This window comes from Nilaparvata lugens, chromosome 8 (assembly GCF_014356525.2).
Source record: "Nilaparvata lugens isolate BPH chromosome 8, ASM1435652v1, whole genome shotgun sequence".
Taxonomy (NCBI): domain Eukaryota; kingdom Metazoa; phylum Arthropoda; class Insecta; order Hemiptera; family Delphacidae; genus Nilaparvata; species Nilaparvata lugens.
The window spans coordinates 12027413-12044574 of NC_052511.1; the positions used below are offsets into that span (position 1 = coordinate 12027413).

The 17162-nt window shown below is 34.6% G+C and overlaps 1 protein-coding gene across 3 annotated transcripts in view; it reads left to right on the top strand.

The window, feature by feature from the left end:
* Positions 1 to 17162, top strand: part of LOC111051011 (H(+)/Cl(-) exchange transporter 7) — a 101134-nt gene that overhangs the window by 32652 nt on the left and 51320 nt on the right. For all 3 annotated transcript variants that reach the window (XM_039433943.1, XM_039433944.1, XM_039433945.1), the window contains one exon: positions 11558 to 11653. In XM_039433943.1, coding sequence (XP_039289877.1) covers positions 11558 to 11653 — 96 coding nt within the window. The remainder of the gene's footprint in view (positions 1 to 11557; positions 11654 to 17162) is intronic.

The window sequence follows — 17162 nt, forward strand, 5'->3', positions numbered from 1 at the left end:
TGGATTTGTCATTTTGTATCTCATGTCTATTTATTCAGCTCTCGGTACTTCTGTCGGACTGCTTGAGGCCATCTCTGCTAATTATTAATCATGAGCTCAAAATCACTCAACGGTGGTTTGAAGCAGTCCATTCATTTCTCAACATCATCCCACGCACAAGCCTAAGTCGACAAGCACAACGCACAAGCCTTTCTTGGCTCATGTAGTCAAGAAAATACAATAATTTGAGATACTTGATGTTAGAACTTGAACGATTATGTTTATGCTCGTATCTTTTAACAAACACTTTCGATTAACCAGTTTTGGAGCCAAGTCAACAACACCTACGCTTATTAAATCATTTTTCGGGTCTGGAGATAGAAATCTCTCCACTACAGAACATATTATTATATTCATATGCGGCCACTGTTTCAATATTTGATGAGCAAGCTTCAATTTCAATATTGGCACTGGGTGGAGCGTTGTTTTATAGGTGCGGAGGCGCCGGCAAATGCTAGTGAATGCACCTATGTAAAGGTCATATGCGAGTTGTATGAAATGTGTGCTGTTTGAGTAAACAGAGGTACACAAAGTACTGCATGAAGCATTTATGGCAACGGCTTCCACTTGTGTGCCAGCTAAAGATTCCCCCGTGACTCATTCATAACAGGCAGACCGCAGTTCATTTCAGAGAGGGATTATCTCATTCAGCTCTAGCAAATCGTAGGGCATGATCTCTCGACTCTCGACCCTACTCAGCCATCCTACGACTATTTTGCATGTAAGAGCTCAGTTACATACTGTACGAGTAGGAATCATTTAGCCATTTTTAATATTTTAGGAAAGATCGTTTGCAAATGGAAAACACTAACTTGATTAATTTTCTTTCTTGTTTCAAGTTTTTCACTTTCAATCTTCTAATCGAAACTTGTTCTCAAACAAATTATTACAGTATAAATTATGAAAATTCTGTGTCGTAAATGTCTTTAAACGTAATTTCACTTAGGTATTTGAGCAATTAGATATGTTCTACCTATCTAATTTTTCAAATTATTGATAAAATAATAAAAAAATCAAACGTCAACTTAGCATAACAAGTAATGATTTATTCATTTCAAAAGGCTGAAATTAGTGACGACATAATTCTTATTTACAAAATTATTCGCAATCTCCAGCTTCTCTCATGTATTTATTCGTGGAGAATCTATACCTACTTCCGACAAGCTTGTAATGCTCGATGATATTGTGATAATTCACCAATATTTCGCAATACCTTTCAGCCACTAACGAATTTCCCAGAGCGGCATGGACATGCGCAAATACCATCGCGTCGATCTCTGTAGGCTGATTCGCAATCAGATAGTTTTTCCTTCCCAGTAGTGCAGACAGCGATCTAAAACAGTTTTCCACATTTTCAAAAACTTGGTCGATAGTTTTACTCTTCCACTGGAATTGTTCAAGTCGTTTGATCATCTTTTTCTTTTTTGAATAAGTGAGCACATAATTGAGAGGCCAAGGATAAGGCAATGAATATTTCTTCCATGTGGATTTCTTGTAGAAATCATGATGGTACCATGTCAAATACAGTTCCGCGTTTTCCAAAGTAGTCCTTACAAGTGACATGTATGCTTGCAGATCTTGCTTGTCCTTTGATTCCAAATTATGAGTGAGAGACTCCCCAATACTCTCTAAATAACTAATCAATGCATCGTTCTCAGATATTATTCTGTTGCCACATACCAAAAACGGTATTCTCCCAGTAGGAGACATATGCTCTACGTTGTGTCTGTGAACTATTTCAAATTTTAAACCGCACATAGTTAAGTATGTTTGTATGAATAGGCAATTTGCATGATCCGGAAGCAAGAGCTGTTCTTTTTGTGGTTGAAAGAGTTTTGCTTCTGAAGGCCAGAAAGAGTTTTCCAACTCATTTTCGTTTTGCATCGTTGAGTTTTTGCTCTAATACTAAGAAAGACTTGGAAAATTGCTACGGTATCAAATATTTATTACCTGAAAATCTGTTATGTTGATTTCCATGAGGTGTTTGGTTTGTTGATGATTTTTGAGGTTAATGAATTTTGGAAAATTGCCTATGATGAGAATAAATATTTTGAATGCTCTGAGTTAAAAATATCTTTAAAATCATATGTTTCTCTATCATTTGTTTAATCATATGATTTCTATCAATTTTTTTGAATTGAGAATAGAGAACGGCAAAAAAAGTTTCACTTTTCTTGCCCTATTACCATAGGTAAGGAAAGTATTGCTTTCCGAAAAAAATGAAGGTAGGCCTACCTCAATTTCTAAATTTCTATATGTTTCAAGGTCCCCTGAGTTCAAAAAAGTGGTTTTTGGATATTGGTCTGTCTGTGTGTGTGTATGAGTTTATGTATGTCTGTGTACACGATATATCATCTCCCAATTAACGGAATGACTTGAAATTTGGAACTTAAGGTCCTTCCCGTATAAGGATCCGACACGAACAATTTCGATCAAATGCAATTTAAGATGGCGTCTAAAATGACGAAAATGATGGCAAAAACATGGTATTTTGCGATTTTCTCAAAAAACGGCTCCAACGATTTTGATCAAATTTATACCTAAAATATTCATAGATATGCTTTATCAACTGCCACAAGTCCCATATCTGTAAAAATTTCAGGAGCTCCGCCCCATCTATGCAAAGTTTGATTTTAGATTCCCAATTAAAATACTTCAGATACAATTTTAACAACAAATTTTAAGTGGAAAGGATTCAGCATGAAAAGCTCTACAATTAATGTTCAGTAACATTTTCACCTAACATTGAAAATAAGCTCGAAATTCGAGAAAATGTGATTATTCAATTGCAAACTGTTGATTCTATTAAATCATTCACTATGAAGAGACAGCACACATCGTGTGTCTCCAGCGTTATTGCCCTGTCACCAGCTGGCTCAGATCGTTGAATAGTAGACTTGGGATGCGCATGAACACTAGCGTCAGGTGATCAATTTTCATAACGGCAAGGAAAGTTGTGTGAGTGCGCCACACCAGATTTTTGAAATAATAATCATTATCATCCTGAGGCCACTAAAGGTGGGACATGCATGATAAACATGCATATACATGCATATACATGCATGTTTATCATACACACACATGTTCATCATGCATGTTTCGTCATCAGCGAGAGGCTTTCAACGTAAAATGAACAATAAATAAACCACTGGAAAATTACGTATTATAATGATAGAAAAATAATTTGAACTCAAATAGTGTAGCAAAGAAAAAATAATACATCTGAGATACAAAAACCTAACCTCAAAAAATTTTGCTGGTAGCCTTTCGCTGAGATTACACAACTATGTATGACGTCATGTGTATCATGCATGTCATACCGTTAATGACAAGCCTCATCGTCATTTTATTAATGAAAGCTAAATTACTGGTATTCAATTTTCTATTCCAATTACTAATTCTATTATAGGTCGATATTCGAATAATAGTGAGACCATATTCTAGCTTTTATTTTCAAAATGTGTATTTCTAAATCAGTGATGAATTTCATTTGCTAAGTAAAACATTATTTCACAAGTTATCTACTTCAAACTTTGAACAACCAATTCAAACTTTGAACAGTCTTTAAAGTTAAAGTAAAATTTGAATGAATAATCCTAGAATTTTCATGAGTAGTTCATTCTCCCTACCCCCTTCTCAATAAACTAATACACATTAATTTTATTAAATTAATAAAGTAATTCTATGTTTCGATTTATACTAAGAGGTGCAGTCGAGATGTTTTGATGAATAGAGTTTGATCTGGCAAATTCAAATCAAATAGAGAGTAGCAAATTCAATCTACGGTACTTTATGACATATCCAATTCACTTGGTTTAGGCTAGAGTACGTCATTTTTATTTAAATTGTTTTATCTACTACAGTTAATCTGCTATTGAGCTTTGTATCTTCTTGAATGTGTTGCAACGGTCGATAATTATCTCTCAAATATTGTTAGAAATTGGCAAAACCTCAGCAGTTATAATCTCATGTGTTATTCTCACCTATGTGTCCGTTGCTATCAGATAGGAGAGCGAGTAAAGATAAATCACTGAATTCTACCTGCGCATCCTGAGATTAATGTATCAATATTTTAATACGTTGCCAGTGATACATGACCGTAGTGTGCCCAAATGCACATACCGCAGGATTATCCATCGTCATTTAACATATGTACTGTACTAAGTTATGTAGAGGCAAGCACTTTGAATGTAGGCCTACCATACAGTTATTACTTTACTCGAGGACACCTTGAATCACCCATGGTAAACCAATCATATTATATTAGACACTCAACTCTTCAATCTTATTCACTTGAAAATCAGTTTCTACGTTGCTATTTGTAAGCAATATATGCCTTCACCAAATATGTAAGGGTGGGAAAATGAAAAAAAAAAACACAAGAAAAGATCGTACAGGTTTTTGATATTTAAAACAAAACAATAAATTATTTATTACAAAATTAGAATTATAATTAGAAATTACGAAATAATAATAATCAGATGAATATTTCAGGGGCTACTCGCTTTGCTGCTAATGAGGATTCAATGTTTGTGGTTATGAAAAAGTTAAGAACAATGACTCAGTAGTCACCTACCTTTCTGAAATAGCTTCCCACTTTGGCATCCACTGGATTTCGCGGCGTTAATTATTAATTAAAAATCAAAATAACTGATCTAATGAAATGGATTCAGATCCCGTCCTATTCAATAATACAATTCTCTTTAAACTGCCCGAACTGCGACAGGAAAACTGTATTATAAAACAAGAGCAAAATCTATCCCCTTCACCAGAACAGCCGGACTTAGTCACAGTCCTAACGAACGAGCTCTCACACCGACACACTCCGACCAAAAGTAAAATTTTGGGTATTAAAATATAACTCAGTCAATGCCAAACATGAAAGCCATTTCAGTACATATTTTAATCTGTCGCACAAGCGGCACGTTTGCTATTAAAAACAAAAGAGAAGCTACATTAATTTTCACAACAAATGAAATAAACAATCTTTCTGTCGATGACAAAAATTGTTCAAAGACAAAAACACTGTTCATTAAACTTTTCTAATTTAAAACTCTAAAATCCTGATCAATATGAGATAAATATATGATTCATATATATGTCCCATATGACCAGGTGACATATTATAGAATGTATTGTATTGACAGCAGTAAATAATTATCTGTGCCTCCATAATTTGCACCTGCAATAGAAACTTGGTACGCAATTGAACATATTCTTTGATATACAATATGGATTGGTCAAAATCAGTTTCAGTTTCAGTTTTTTAGGTCTTCACCGCAGTAAATAGATCGGGGAATATCATTACAGATATTGATTTAAAATACATATATTATTGAAAATACATACTAGTGAACCCCTGAATTGGAGAACTCGCTCATGAACTATTGTATTGATCTTAGAAATCCACAACCTGTAATTAAACAGAGTTGGTAAAAATTATGGAAACAGCTTAATATTTCTCTCACAAGGATAATTTTTTTTCAAATGATTAGAATTTCTTTGAACATCATTTTCATGAATTTTATCAATGAATAACTTTTGAAAGTACTCTGATTTAAACCAGCTTAAAAGTAATAAGAATGCTTCTCTAATTCACAAAAACTGTCATATATAACAGCACAAGTTGGATAGATTTAGAATATGATATCTATCATTGGCTGACAAAATATGGGAGGAGCCAAAATCAATTTTCACTGGAACTACGATAGATATCAGCACAAGCTTCTTCTTGGAGAGCTTATTGCCTAGATAGGCCGATCCAGATGAGATTGCTGTCCTGCTATTGGTTGGGAGATGTTGACTTGATTGCTATTCCAAAAAAATGGTAGAGCATGCATGAAAGACATTCAATCATCTATATATATAAAAGCGAAATGGCACTCACTCACTGACTGACTGACTGACTCACTCACTCACTCACTCACTCACTCACTCACTCACTCACTCACTCACTCACTCACTCACTCGCATAACTAAAAATCTACCGGACCAAAAACGTTCAAATTTGGTAGGTATGTTCAGTTGGCCCTTTAGAGGCGCACTAAGAAACCTTTTGGCAATATTTTAACTCTAAGGGTTGTTTTTAAGGGTTTAAAGTTCGTCTTTTAGCATGTATATTCTTCTTCTCCCAATCTCTTAATATTATAATTGAAATTTCCATATCATATGTTACTATAGAACTATAATCTAGATAGAGTACCTCTTCGAAACAGTTGTTAACTGGCAACTAAATTAATAATTTTGTCAGGTTGGCATTAAGTTGAGTTGACCTTGTTAGGTTGGCACCAAGTTGAAGATTTAAATGCATTTATCGCGGAAAAATTGATTGGGCACTGCTACTTCAATCCTGGGAATATTATATTACTAGCCGTCAGGCTCGCTTCGCTCGCCATATCCGTTTAGCCAGACGTTTAGTCTGGACCCCCGACTGGATTGTTCTAACATATGATAAAAATGCTCAAATGAAAAATGCAGGCGAGCGAAGCGAGCCTGCTGATCTCATTCTTGGACGATCCAGTCGAGGGGTCCAGGGGGCGGAGCCCCCTGGCTAGACGGATATGGCGAGCGAAGCGAGCCTGACGGCTAGTCAACTAATATAGCTAAATGTATAAAAAGAGTTATGTAAGTTTATATTGCAATTATTTGGATTGAGCTTGCGCTAATCAGTCATCAGCTAATCTAAGAGAAATGACGAATATTGCTCACAGATTCAGATTTTCTCTTCTCTCTTGATCTTATAATCAAGATCTTAAATATTAATATAAAATCTTGTAGTCTTAAATAGTTCTACTATTCTAATGTATTTACACCGTTATAATTAGTAGCCCAAGTGGTTATTAGTGTAAATATCGATTCAATGCTCTATTGTTGAGGGTAATTCTCCTGGAGGTTCTCTTCAAATTATCAGTAAAAATCAATAAGAGTGTCATCACTGGGCCTAGCACATATTATCCCACTTTCAAAGCCATGCCGAAGATTCTTGAAGATGCAACGCGCAGAAGAATGGAAGGAATTTCATACGGCCTTTCACAATTCTATTCACTGTCTGACAAAGAACCCTATTTACTCTTCCATCACATGCTTAAATTCTCATGTTTTCCACATCTCCAGTCCAAATGCTGTTTATCCATGTAAGAGTCTTGATTCATATTGTTCTTAACATTTCACCAGATACAATAAAGTCTGGAATTGAAAATTCACGAGAGAAGAATAGTTACAAAATTCATGCTTAATCTATAAATTTATTGAAGTCGAAAATTTAAAGAAATCGATGAAATTTCTTCTTACAATATAAAAGAAGCTTTTATTGTTCTTTCTAGAGTCTCATACTGTTAATCTTCCTTTGATGAAATTCCTCATAGCATGAAATACAGAAGAATCAAGATTTTCTGAATTGTGCATATACACAATAGTCAATACATGAACTCTTTACTAGAGTACGTGAACAATAATTCAATTTTATCAGATTATAAATTTGTGAAACGATCAGTTCTGTTTTTCTTAATGAGAACTCTCCATTATTTCTTCATAATATTTCTCATTTTTTCAATTTATGATAGATAAATATAATTTTCACCTTATCCTTTTATCTATTATTGAATTTATCCATGTAGGAAGTGTCAGCATTCATTTATGCTGTTCTAGTGGAAATTTCATTGTATTATATTGGAAGAGTAAAAGAGAGAGAGAGAGAGAGTGAGCTGGCTGCGCCCCAACTTTGCCCTCCAAGGTTAAAATGAAGGCAGCCAATCAATAAATCAATCAATACTATATAATGAGGCTTCCATAACATCCCTATACTGTTCTAGAACTAGCTATAATACTTTTATTCACTTTATGCAGAGGACAATGCCTACAAAAGTTCTGGCTTATAGCCTAAGTGAGTACCTGGAATATTATAATAGATTGAAGGGTGTATAAATTATACGAGCTGTTCGTAACTACCGAGAAGTCATTTTGAAGCTATTGAATTAATTTTGAATCTGACTAAAAAACAAAAAGAAAACAACATATTATATTGCTTAGTATCCTTCAACAATCATCAAGTGTGTGAAACTCAAAAATATCGCTTCAAAATTATAATTAGTATTAATCTAACTCTTTCCAATATTACCTACGATATAGTTCAAATTTTAACAGCTCATTGGCCTAATTTTTCATTGATGGAAGGCTTCCAATCATAATAAATCAACACATTCCTTCATTATTATCATGTACCGGTATTATTCCTGTTCAATTTTCTTATTTGAAATGAATATTACGTAGCAATAATTATGCTGGTACGTGATATAGGCTACTATATTTGATTTCTATATAAATCAATAACGGTCCCAAAGAAGAAAAACAAAGTTTAGCTGGATGGAGCGAAAACTGTGGATGAGTTAACTTTTGGAAACAATGAGCAGCGCTGCAGATTCATTTCACTGGAAATAATTGGAAACAGTTCCTTGGAATATTTATCTGCTCCTTATTAGAGGAGTCTTCTTGAATGAGGAGACTTTTCGGAAACCAAGAAGAAATTCGCTGACGCGTTCACTTTTGACAGTCAATTCCCCGGACGTAATTGGGCGAGCCTGCTTCAACTTCATTCATTCCTGGCCACAAAATGCGCCAACTTAGATTATTCCATTCAATCAATGCAATGAAAATTATTACTGAATTGCTCGACATTTGGATTTGCCTTGAAGTGTTGTTGTCGAATATTAGGAATAAGAACTCTGTTTCATTTAACTTTTGATATGTGCTTTAATTTGCATTCCTCATGATCATAATATTGTATACCAGAGGAGGTTTTCCCACTAGGCCAGTGCCTAGGGGTGACTTATCCTAGAAGCGAAGAAGAATTTTGGGGCATTAATTGAAAAGATTTAATCAAGTCTGACAACTTGACAGAAGCTGGACATGTCCTGGAGAAATCGAAGTTCTATGATTGTTGAGTAATTTTAGTTGAACAAAAGTGTAGAAGACTAGATGCAGAATATGAAAGACAAATTACAAGAAATAACAATGTCAAAAAAGGAAACTCTAGGCATGAGAAATACACTTAAAGGCCCTACACACCTACGGATTTGGCTCGCGGATTTGGCCTGTCTTGGCTCAGCTCGGGAGAAATCCGTGAGTGTGTAGGCGATGTTATTGCGAGCCGAGCCGAGCCAAATCCGTCCAGGGCCTCTGGCGCGGCTCGGCTCGGCTCAGCTCGGGCGAAATCCGTCCAGGGCTACTGGCGCGGCTCGGCTCGGCTCAGCTCGGGTGAAACCCGTCCAGGGCTACTGGCGCGGCTCGGCTCGGCTCAGCTCGGGCGAAATCCGTGAGTGTGTAGGCTATCCCAGCCGGGCGCGTGTAGTTACCAAAAATCTAAATCGCCTGAAAATCGAGATAGCAAAATTTTGATTTCAGATTCAGATTCAGTGCCCTCGAATTAGTAAAATAGTTCGCGGGGACTCTAAAATAGTCGAAAATAAAAACTCTGTGAGCTCTTTAATGTCATTAATGAAGAATTTGGTTGAACCTATAGCAAGAAAGTACTAGTAATGTAAAATAATAAAACCAGTGTTTCCCAAAAAATGTTATTAGCTGTAGAATAAACATATTTCAATTTTTTATTTAATAAAAATCAACTTATTTTTATATTATTTTTGTCTACTTGTGTGAAATTTTATTGAGGAAGCTGAAATTGAATCACAGTTTTTCTTGTCTCTATTTTTACAGGATAATATCGAGTATGACAACCTTTCTCAATCAATGAATAGTCATAGTATTTTAAATAATATATTACACAAGATGTAAAAAGTTCTTATTGGGAGCTGGTTGAGACTTTACAGTATTAAGTATAGAGGTTCAATTCTCTATCTACTGCTACGCTGTGTGTGTGTGTCTGTGTCTGTGTGAGAAAGAGAGAGAAATTGATTGATTGATTGATTTTATTGAGCTAGGTCTCGAGCTCGACAGACCCATTGCACAAAAACAGCATTACTAAATATATATCTAGCTAATTGAACAAAATAAACGATAGTATCATGAACAAAATAAACGATAGTATCATGAACAAAATAGTATTAATGCAATTAAGAAAAAGAAAAATTAGTAGATAATTGGAAAATTACAGATTAATTGTTATAATTATAAGATAGCAGAAAGCTCTATCCAGGAGTTAGAGAGAATAGAGAAAAATAAGGGGACAGGGAGAAGAGATGAAGAAGAAAAGTGAAATATATATATTAAAAAGAAACTATAAATAAAGCACGATTACTTTTAAGTAGCGTTGAAAGATCTGATAATGAAACTGCACTTCAGCGGACCTCAAAAAGCCCACTGAATTCACATCCGTCAGAGAGAGAGAGAGAGAGAGAGAGAGAGAGAGAGAGAGAGAGAGAGAGAGAGAGAGAGAGAGAGAGAGAGAGAGAGAGTGTGTGTAGAGAGAGACAGATAACATAACAATGAGTAGGAAATAGAAGTGAAAATGGTCAGAGTTGAATTCATATTCAACTCTTATCATATTCATAGTTGATTTTCTGATTTCATATTTGGATTCATCTTTTCAAAGTTTAAAATAAAAAAAGTTTTTAAAATGTTCATGTTTAGACCTAAAATTTTAAGTATTCAAACCTTTCCATTTGTGAGCAAAAAATTATTACCTTATTAACCTAGTACGTTTTCACTATGATAATAGAAAGCTATATTAAGAACAGCCATAACTCCTTTTTTTCGGGTATTTTCGAAAATGGGACTTACACTTGAAAGAATTTGGGGTCGCTGAATTCAATTCTGAAATCAAAATTCCTCTATCTCCATTATTGGACGATTTGGATTCTGGTGGAGAGGATAGCCTTGAAAAGTACGGCAGGCCGGGCTCGCGTAGTGATTTTGCTCCGAGTCGTTCAAGGACACAGGCCAAGACAGGCCAAATCCGCGAGCCAAATCCGTAGGTGTGTAGGGCCCTTTAACGGCCCTTCACACAGCCATGTCTTCATATAGCCCTTCAAGCTATTTTTGCAGCTTGTTACTGTTTTGGTAGTCCAAGTTGAGTGAGAGTTTATTCAACCAATCACAATCTAACAAATACGATACGAGAATAGTAATTCAGTCGTTATGACAAAGGCGAAAAACATAACATATTTTTCGGACATGTTATTAGTTATCAAAATTTGGGAACAGAATAATTTTGTTGTTCTTACCCGATCATATTCATATGAATATTGTATCAACAAATAAATGAAATGAAGAATTCAGCCAATCACAAGCCAACCAATTAGAGAGGAGCGATTATGTTGTCTTGACAACAACCGATGAGAATTCAGTGATAGAGAACTCAACCAATCGTAAGCCAACCAATAGAAGAGTAGGAATATCATTTTCATGAGGATATTCATGGTATAGGTGAGTGAGAGGACGGCACTCTTGATCGCGGCAAAAATTGATTAAATCCGGTTCTGTTATTTTAGAGTGATTTTTTAAGTTTAATAAATTCAACTTTCTTATTTTTTGTTATAATATTAATTGTGTTGTTTATTTGCAGAATCCCTCATCGTCTGCGAGCACGTCATCTTCTTCTCGCTTGCGCACTGTCAGGGCAAAATCTAGCTCGCTAAGTTTCATCTCGTCAAAGTATGAGGTAAGACACAATCAAAAGCCGTTAATCGAAGCATAGAGAAACAACGTGCATGTCGCTGGCCCGGCCACATTCTAATTTCACCAAACAAACTATGCCAAGATTTACTACCTATTTTCTACTATTTTCTACCTCCAATAACCGATTTTCTACCTCAAAAATAGCAGAGATATTGAATACACTAAAGTGCCGGGCCAGGGACATGTTAGCCCGGCCATCTCTGAATTTCACCAAACAAACTATGCCAAGATTTACTACTTATTTTCTACTATTTTCTACCTCCAATAACAGATTTTCTACCTCAAGGATAACAGAGATATGAGCAAAAATATAGAAAGGTCAATGACCTCTCAGCCCGGCCATCTTTGAATTTGACCAAACCAAATATGCCAAGATTTACTACCTATTTTCTACTATTTTCTACCTCAAACCAAACTGAAATCTAACCATTCATAACGGAGATATTGGCGAAAATATGTGTAGGTCACGTGCATGTCGCTGGCCCGGCCACATTCGAATTTAACCAAACAAACTATGCCAAGATTTACTACCTATTTTCTACTATTTTCTACCTCAAACCAAACTAAAATCGAATCACGCATAATGGAGATATTGGCTAAAATATGTATAGGTCACGTGCATGTCGCTGGCCCGGCCACATTTGAATTTCACCAAACAACCTATGCCAATATTTACTAAATATTTTCTACTATTTTCTACCTCCAATAACCGATTTTCTACCTCAACCCAAACGGAGTTATAGGGGATTGTAAGTTTTCACCCACCCCCCTCGCCAATCACCACACACGAAAAAACGTTTCTAGCCTTGTCATGATTGAATTTCTGAAAAACTAAATGAGCCAATATGTAGTACACAAGCTCTGCTATCATATTCCACGAAGAACGGAATCGATAGCTCATCACTAGACAAAGTTATTGAGTGTTTAAAGATTACCCCCACCCCTCATAACAGCATGTCTCTGGCCCGGCCACATTCGAATTTAAACAAACCAACTATCCCAAGATTTTCTACATATTTTCTACTATTTTCTACCTCCAATAAAAGATTATCTACCTCAGTCCAAAGGGAATTATAGGGGATTGTAAGTTTTCACCCACCCCCCTCGCCTATCACCACACACGAAAACACGTTTCTAGTAATATTTTCAAACTGTCCAAAAATCCACTGTTTCTTACTCAGCCGCCAATCTGTTACTCACACTACTATCTCAACCAAGGAATCTCAGACAGTTTCAAAATTATTTGTAGATTAATTTCGTACCCTGGAACAGTGCCTTGAATATTGGTAGGGAAACTTGGGATATTTGGTAGTGGTTGATTTTAAAAATAAGCATGTATTGAACTATGTTTTGAATTGTTTGTGATGAAATACCATATAACAAATAATAATGTTGGGAAATAAACATAAAACAACTTATTACATAGAAAATGCATTGCAAGACGTACCTTTATTTCATCAATAACTATAATTGAACATTTGATACACTAATCAATATTTGAAATACCTTTATAAAATCACAACTAATTGTTCACATTCTGCAAACAGAAAGGAGAATAGAAAAAACATCTTTATTTGCAATGGATGAAAATCGCAAACTATGTGAACATATAAGATACACAAATTAATATCTGATTACCTTTATACAATCGAAACTAATCGTTCACATTTTGCAAACAGAAAGATAAGAAAAATCATCCTAATTTGCAATGGATGAAAATTGCAAACAATTCGTTCATGAGATGCACAAATTAATATTTAAAATACCTTCATACAATCGAAACTAATCGTTCACATTTTGCAAACATGAAGAATAGAAAAATCATCCTAATTTGCAATGGATGAAAATTGCAAACTATTCGTGCATAAGATGCACAAATTAATATTTAAAATACCTTCATACAATCGAAAATAATCGTTCACATTTTGCAAACTGAAAAAATAGAAAAAACATCCTTTTTTGCAATGGATGAAAATCGCAAACTATATGAACATATGATACACTAATTAATATTTGAACTACCTTTATGCAATCAAAACTAATCGTTCACATTTTGCAAACTGAAAGAATACTAGAGAAATCATCCTAATTTGCAATTGATGGAAATTGCAAACTATATGAACATATGATACACTAATTAATATTTGAACTACCTTTATGCAATCAAAACTAATCGTTCACATTTTGCAAACTGAAAGAATAGAGAAATCATCCTAATTTGCAATTGATGGTAATCGCAAACTATATGAACATATGATACACAAATTAATATTTGAACTACCTTTATGCAATCAAAACTAATCGTTCACATTTTGCAAACTGAAAGAATAGAGAAATCATCCTAATTTGCAATTGATGGAAATCGCAAACTATATGAACATATGATACACAAATTAATATCTGAACTACCTAGTATAATTATAAATTTGATTCAAGTCAATGAATCAATGTATGTGAGGGTAACGTATTGAAGATTTAATAAAATAATAGAATAAATTTATTTGTTTCAAGCACATATGCTAATACAAACGAGTTGAGTTGAATACAGTCATTACATTCTATGATATCACATTACTGGTATGTCTTAAATCAAGCTTTAAATATATATCACAAGTAAGAGTACTTTAGTAAGTATATATGTTCCTAATATACAGGAGAATAGATCTATCACATTCGACAAATTTGAAATTTTAAAATAAAATATCTATCTGTACATTTCCATGTAATAACAATCCCATATCTATCAATCATAGCACTCCCGTATAATATATATACCTATACATATTTTATAAACGTGCAATAACAGTTCAACTACAAAAATAATGAATTTTTTGTAAAATTATCCAATATACATTTCTCACATACTAAAAAAATACCATTTATAGTAATCAACAATAATAACATTCCAGTTTTAAATATCTACCTATTCCTATTTTATAAACGAAACGAGTAATAACAGTATTAACTTCATTAATAATCAATTCTAGACAAATATATCCAATAATACATTTTTATATAATAATCCGTCACACATACAATAATCTCTTCCAACTATCTTATTTTTAGAGCTCAATCTATCCCCATCAAACTTACTTTATTCAGCTCACTGCATTCCCCATTTAACCGTCTAAAATGAGCATCGAATACTTTTAATATTTTCAATGATAATCTCTGTTCCCTGACTATAATTATCGGACATTATTCAAGTGTTTATTATCATAGATCTGATTTCGATTGCTTTCATTGTATACCCATACAAACGGTTGATTTTCTGCTCCGTAAAGTTCGAAAGTAAAACCATGAGTTTGTCATCGTCAGTAACCACATTTGTAGTGAATTTTTCTAAATAGTGTCTTCTTATTCCACCATACATCGGGCACAGAAAATGCTCAACATATTCCTTCTCTTTCAGTTTTGTACTAGTTTTCCTTCCTTCAACTTGTAAGACTTAAGAAAACTTTTCTCTGTCCTGCCAATCTCCAACCAGATTGCAACCCGCCAGATGCAACTGATTCTTCAACAAACACACCCAGTTACCTTGGTTATCTTGATCCTGTTGCGCCAACTCGTATAATCTATCAATGCATTCTCTGGGGTATCTCCCGTTAGCCATTGACATAACTCTACAGATGTATTTAATTGACTTGACGAATATAAAACTACTCAACCGTAGTCTTCCAGTCTCCAATCTCAATGACCAGCTGGGAGTGCTTGTATTCAACAGGAGTAAACGCTTTAGAAAATAAAGCTGTGCTTCTCGCCAGTGTGAACTTGGAAGAGCATTTCCTAGAAGTACATCCAAAATTGACAGTTCTGGATGCAGAATCGATAGTTCTACAGTTCCTGGAGATTAATAACGATAGTTCCATTGAAAAAGTCGAAATAAATGGATTTGAAAAAATGCTCTTCCAAGTTCCACTAGAAAAATGTATTTTTGTCAGCAGAACACAGAGAAATGCTTTAAGATCCTCGAATATGAGAGTTCTAGGCAGAGGAGGTCAACCTGAATATAGAACAGATGAGTTCCAATTGATAAATTCAATTGATAAATTTTTATGGCTATTTGAAATTCAAAAAATCTGGTGTGGTACACTCACACAACTTTCCTTGCTCATATTCGAAAATACGATCAGACTTTTGTATATGTGTATATATAATTGTTTTCAGAGTACTTTTTCCTTTGTGTAAATTGTGAAATTCAATGATTTTTTTAGTCGTCATTTTTTTAAAGTCGTCAAAACAGCTGTTCTACAGATGAAATATCTCGACTATGTGTTCTTTTTATGAACTGCTCTACCTACCTACCTCATGCACGAGAAGGAGGTTACAAAGTCCATTTCTCAAGGATGGGGTGGACCCCCCATTAGTTTCCCAGAAAGGAGACTCATGCCAGTTAATAGAGCTGATAAATAACTATACAGAGTATGAATTTGAAAAAAATCGGTCAATTTATTTTGAAAAAATCGTGAAAACATGGTTTTTTAGTAATTATCCGCCATTTTTCTCAAGAATATTACGGAGCTCCTGAAATTTTCCCAGAAATGAGACTTATGCTAGTTGATAGGGCTTATAAATAGCTATCCATGATATAATTTTGAAGAAAATCGTTAGAGCCATTTTCGAGAAAAACGTGAAAAACATGGTTTTTTAGTAATTATCCGCCATTTTTTCCGCCATCTTGAATTGAATTTTATTGAATTTCTTATTGTCCGGTCCTCATGGTATAGGGACCTTAAGTTAAAAATTTCAAGTCGATCGGTTAATTAGGAATGGAGTTATCGTGTTCACAGACATACACACACACACACACACACACACACATACACACACACACACACACACACACACACACACACACACACACACACACACACACACACACACACACACACACACATACACACATACACACACACAGACCAATACCCAAAAATCATGTTTTTGGACTCAGGGGACCTTGAAACGTATAGAAAACTTGAAATTGGGGTACCTTAATTTTTTTTGGAAAGCAATACTTTCCTTACCTATGGTAGTAGGGCAAGGAAAGTAAAAACGAGATAATTCACGTTTTCACCAGAAGAACACAGAATTCAAATATTTGAGAGATGGAAATCATAGTTCTAGGAAGAGGAGGTCATCCTGAATCGAGAACAGCTGAGTTCCAATTGATAAATTCAATAGATACATTTTTATTGCTATTTGAGATTCAAAAAACGAGATAATTCACGTTTTCACCAGAAGAACACAGAATTCAAATATTTGAGAGGTGGAAATCATAGTTCTAGGAAGAGGAGGTCATACATTAATACACACACACATACAGACCAATACCCAAAACCCACTTTTTTGGACTCAGGGACTTTGAAACGTATAGAAATTTAGAAATTGGGGTACCTTAATTTTCTCGGAAAGCAATACTTCCCTTACCTATGGCAATAGGGCAAGGAAAGTAAAAGAAAATATAAACTATTCTGCCATTCTTCAGTAATTAA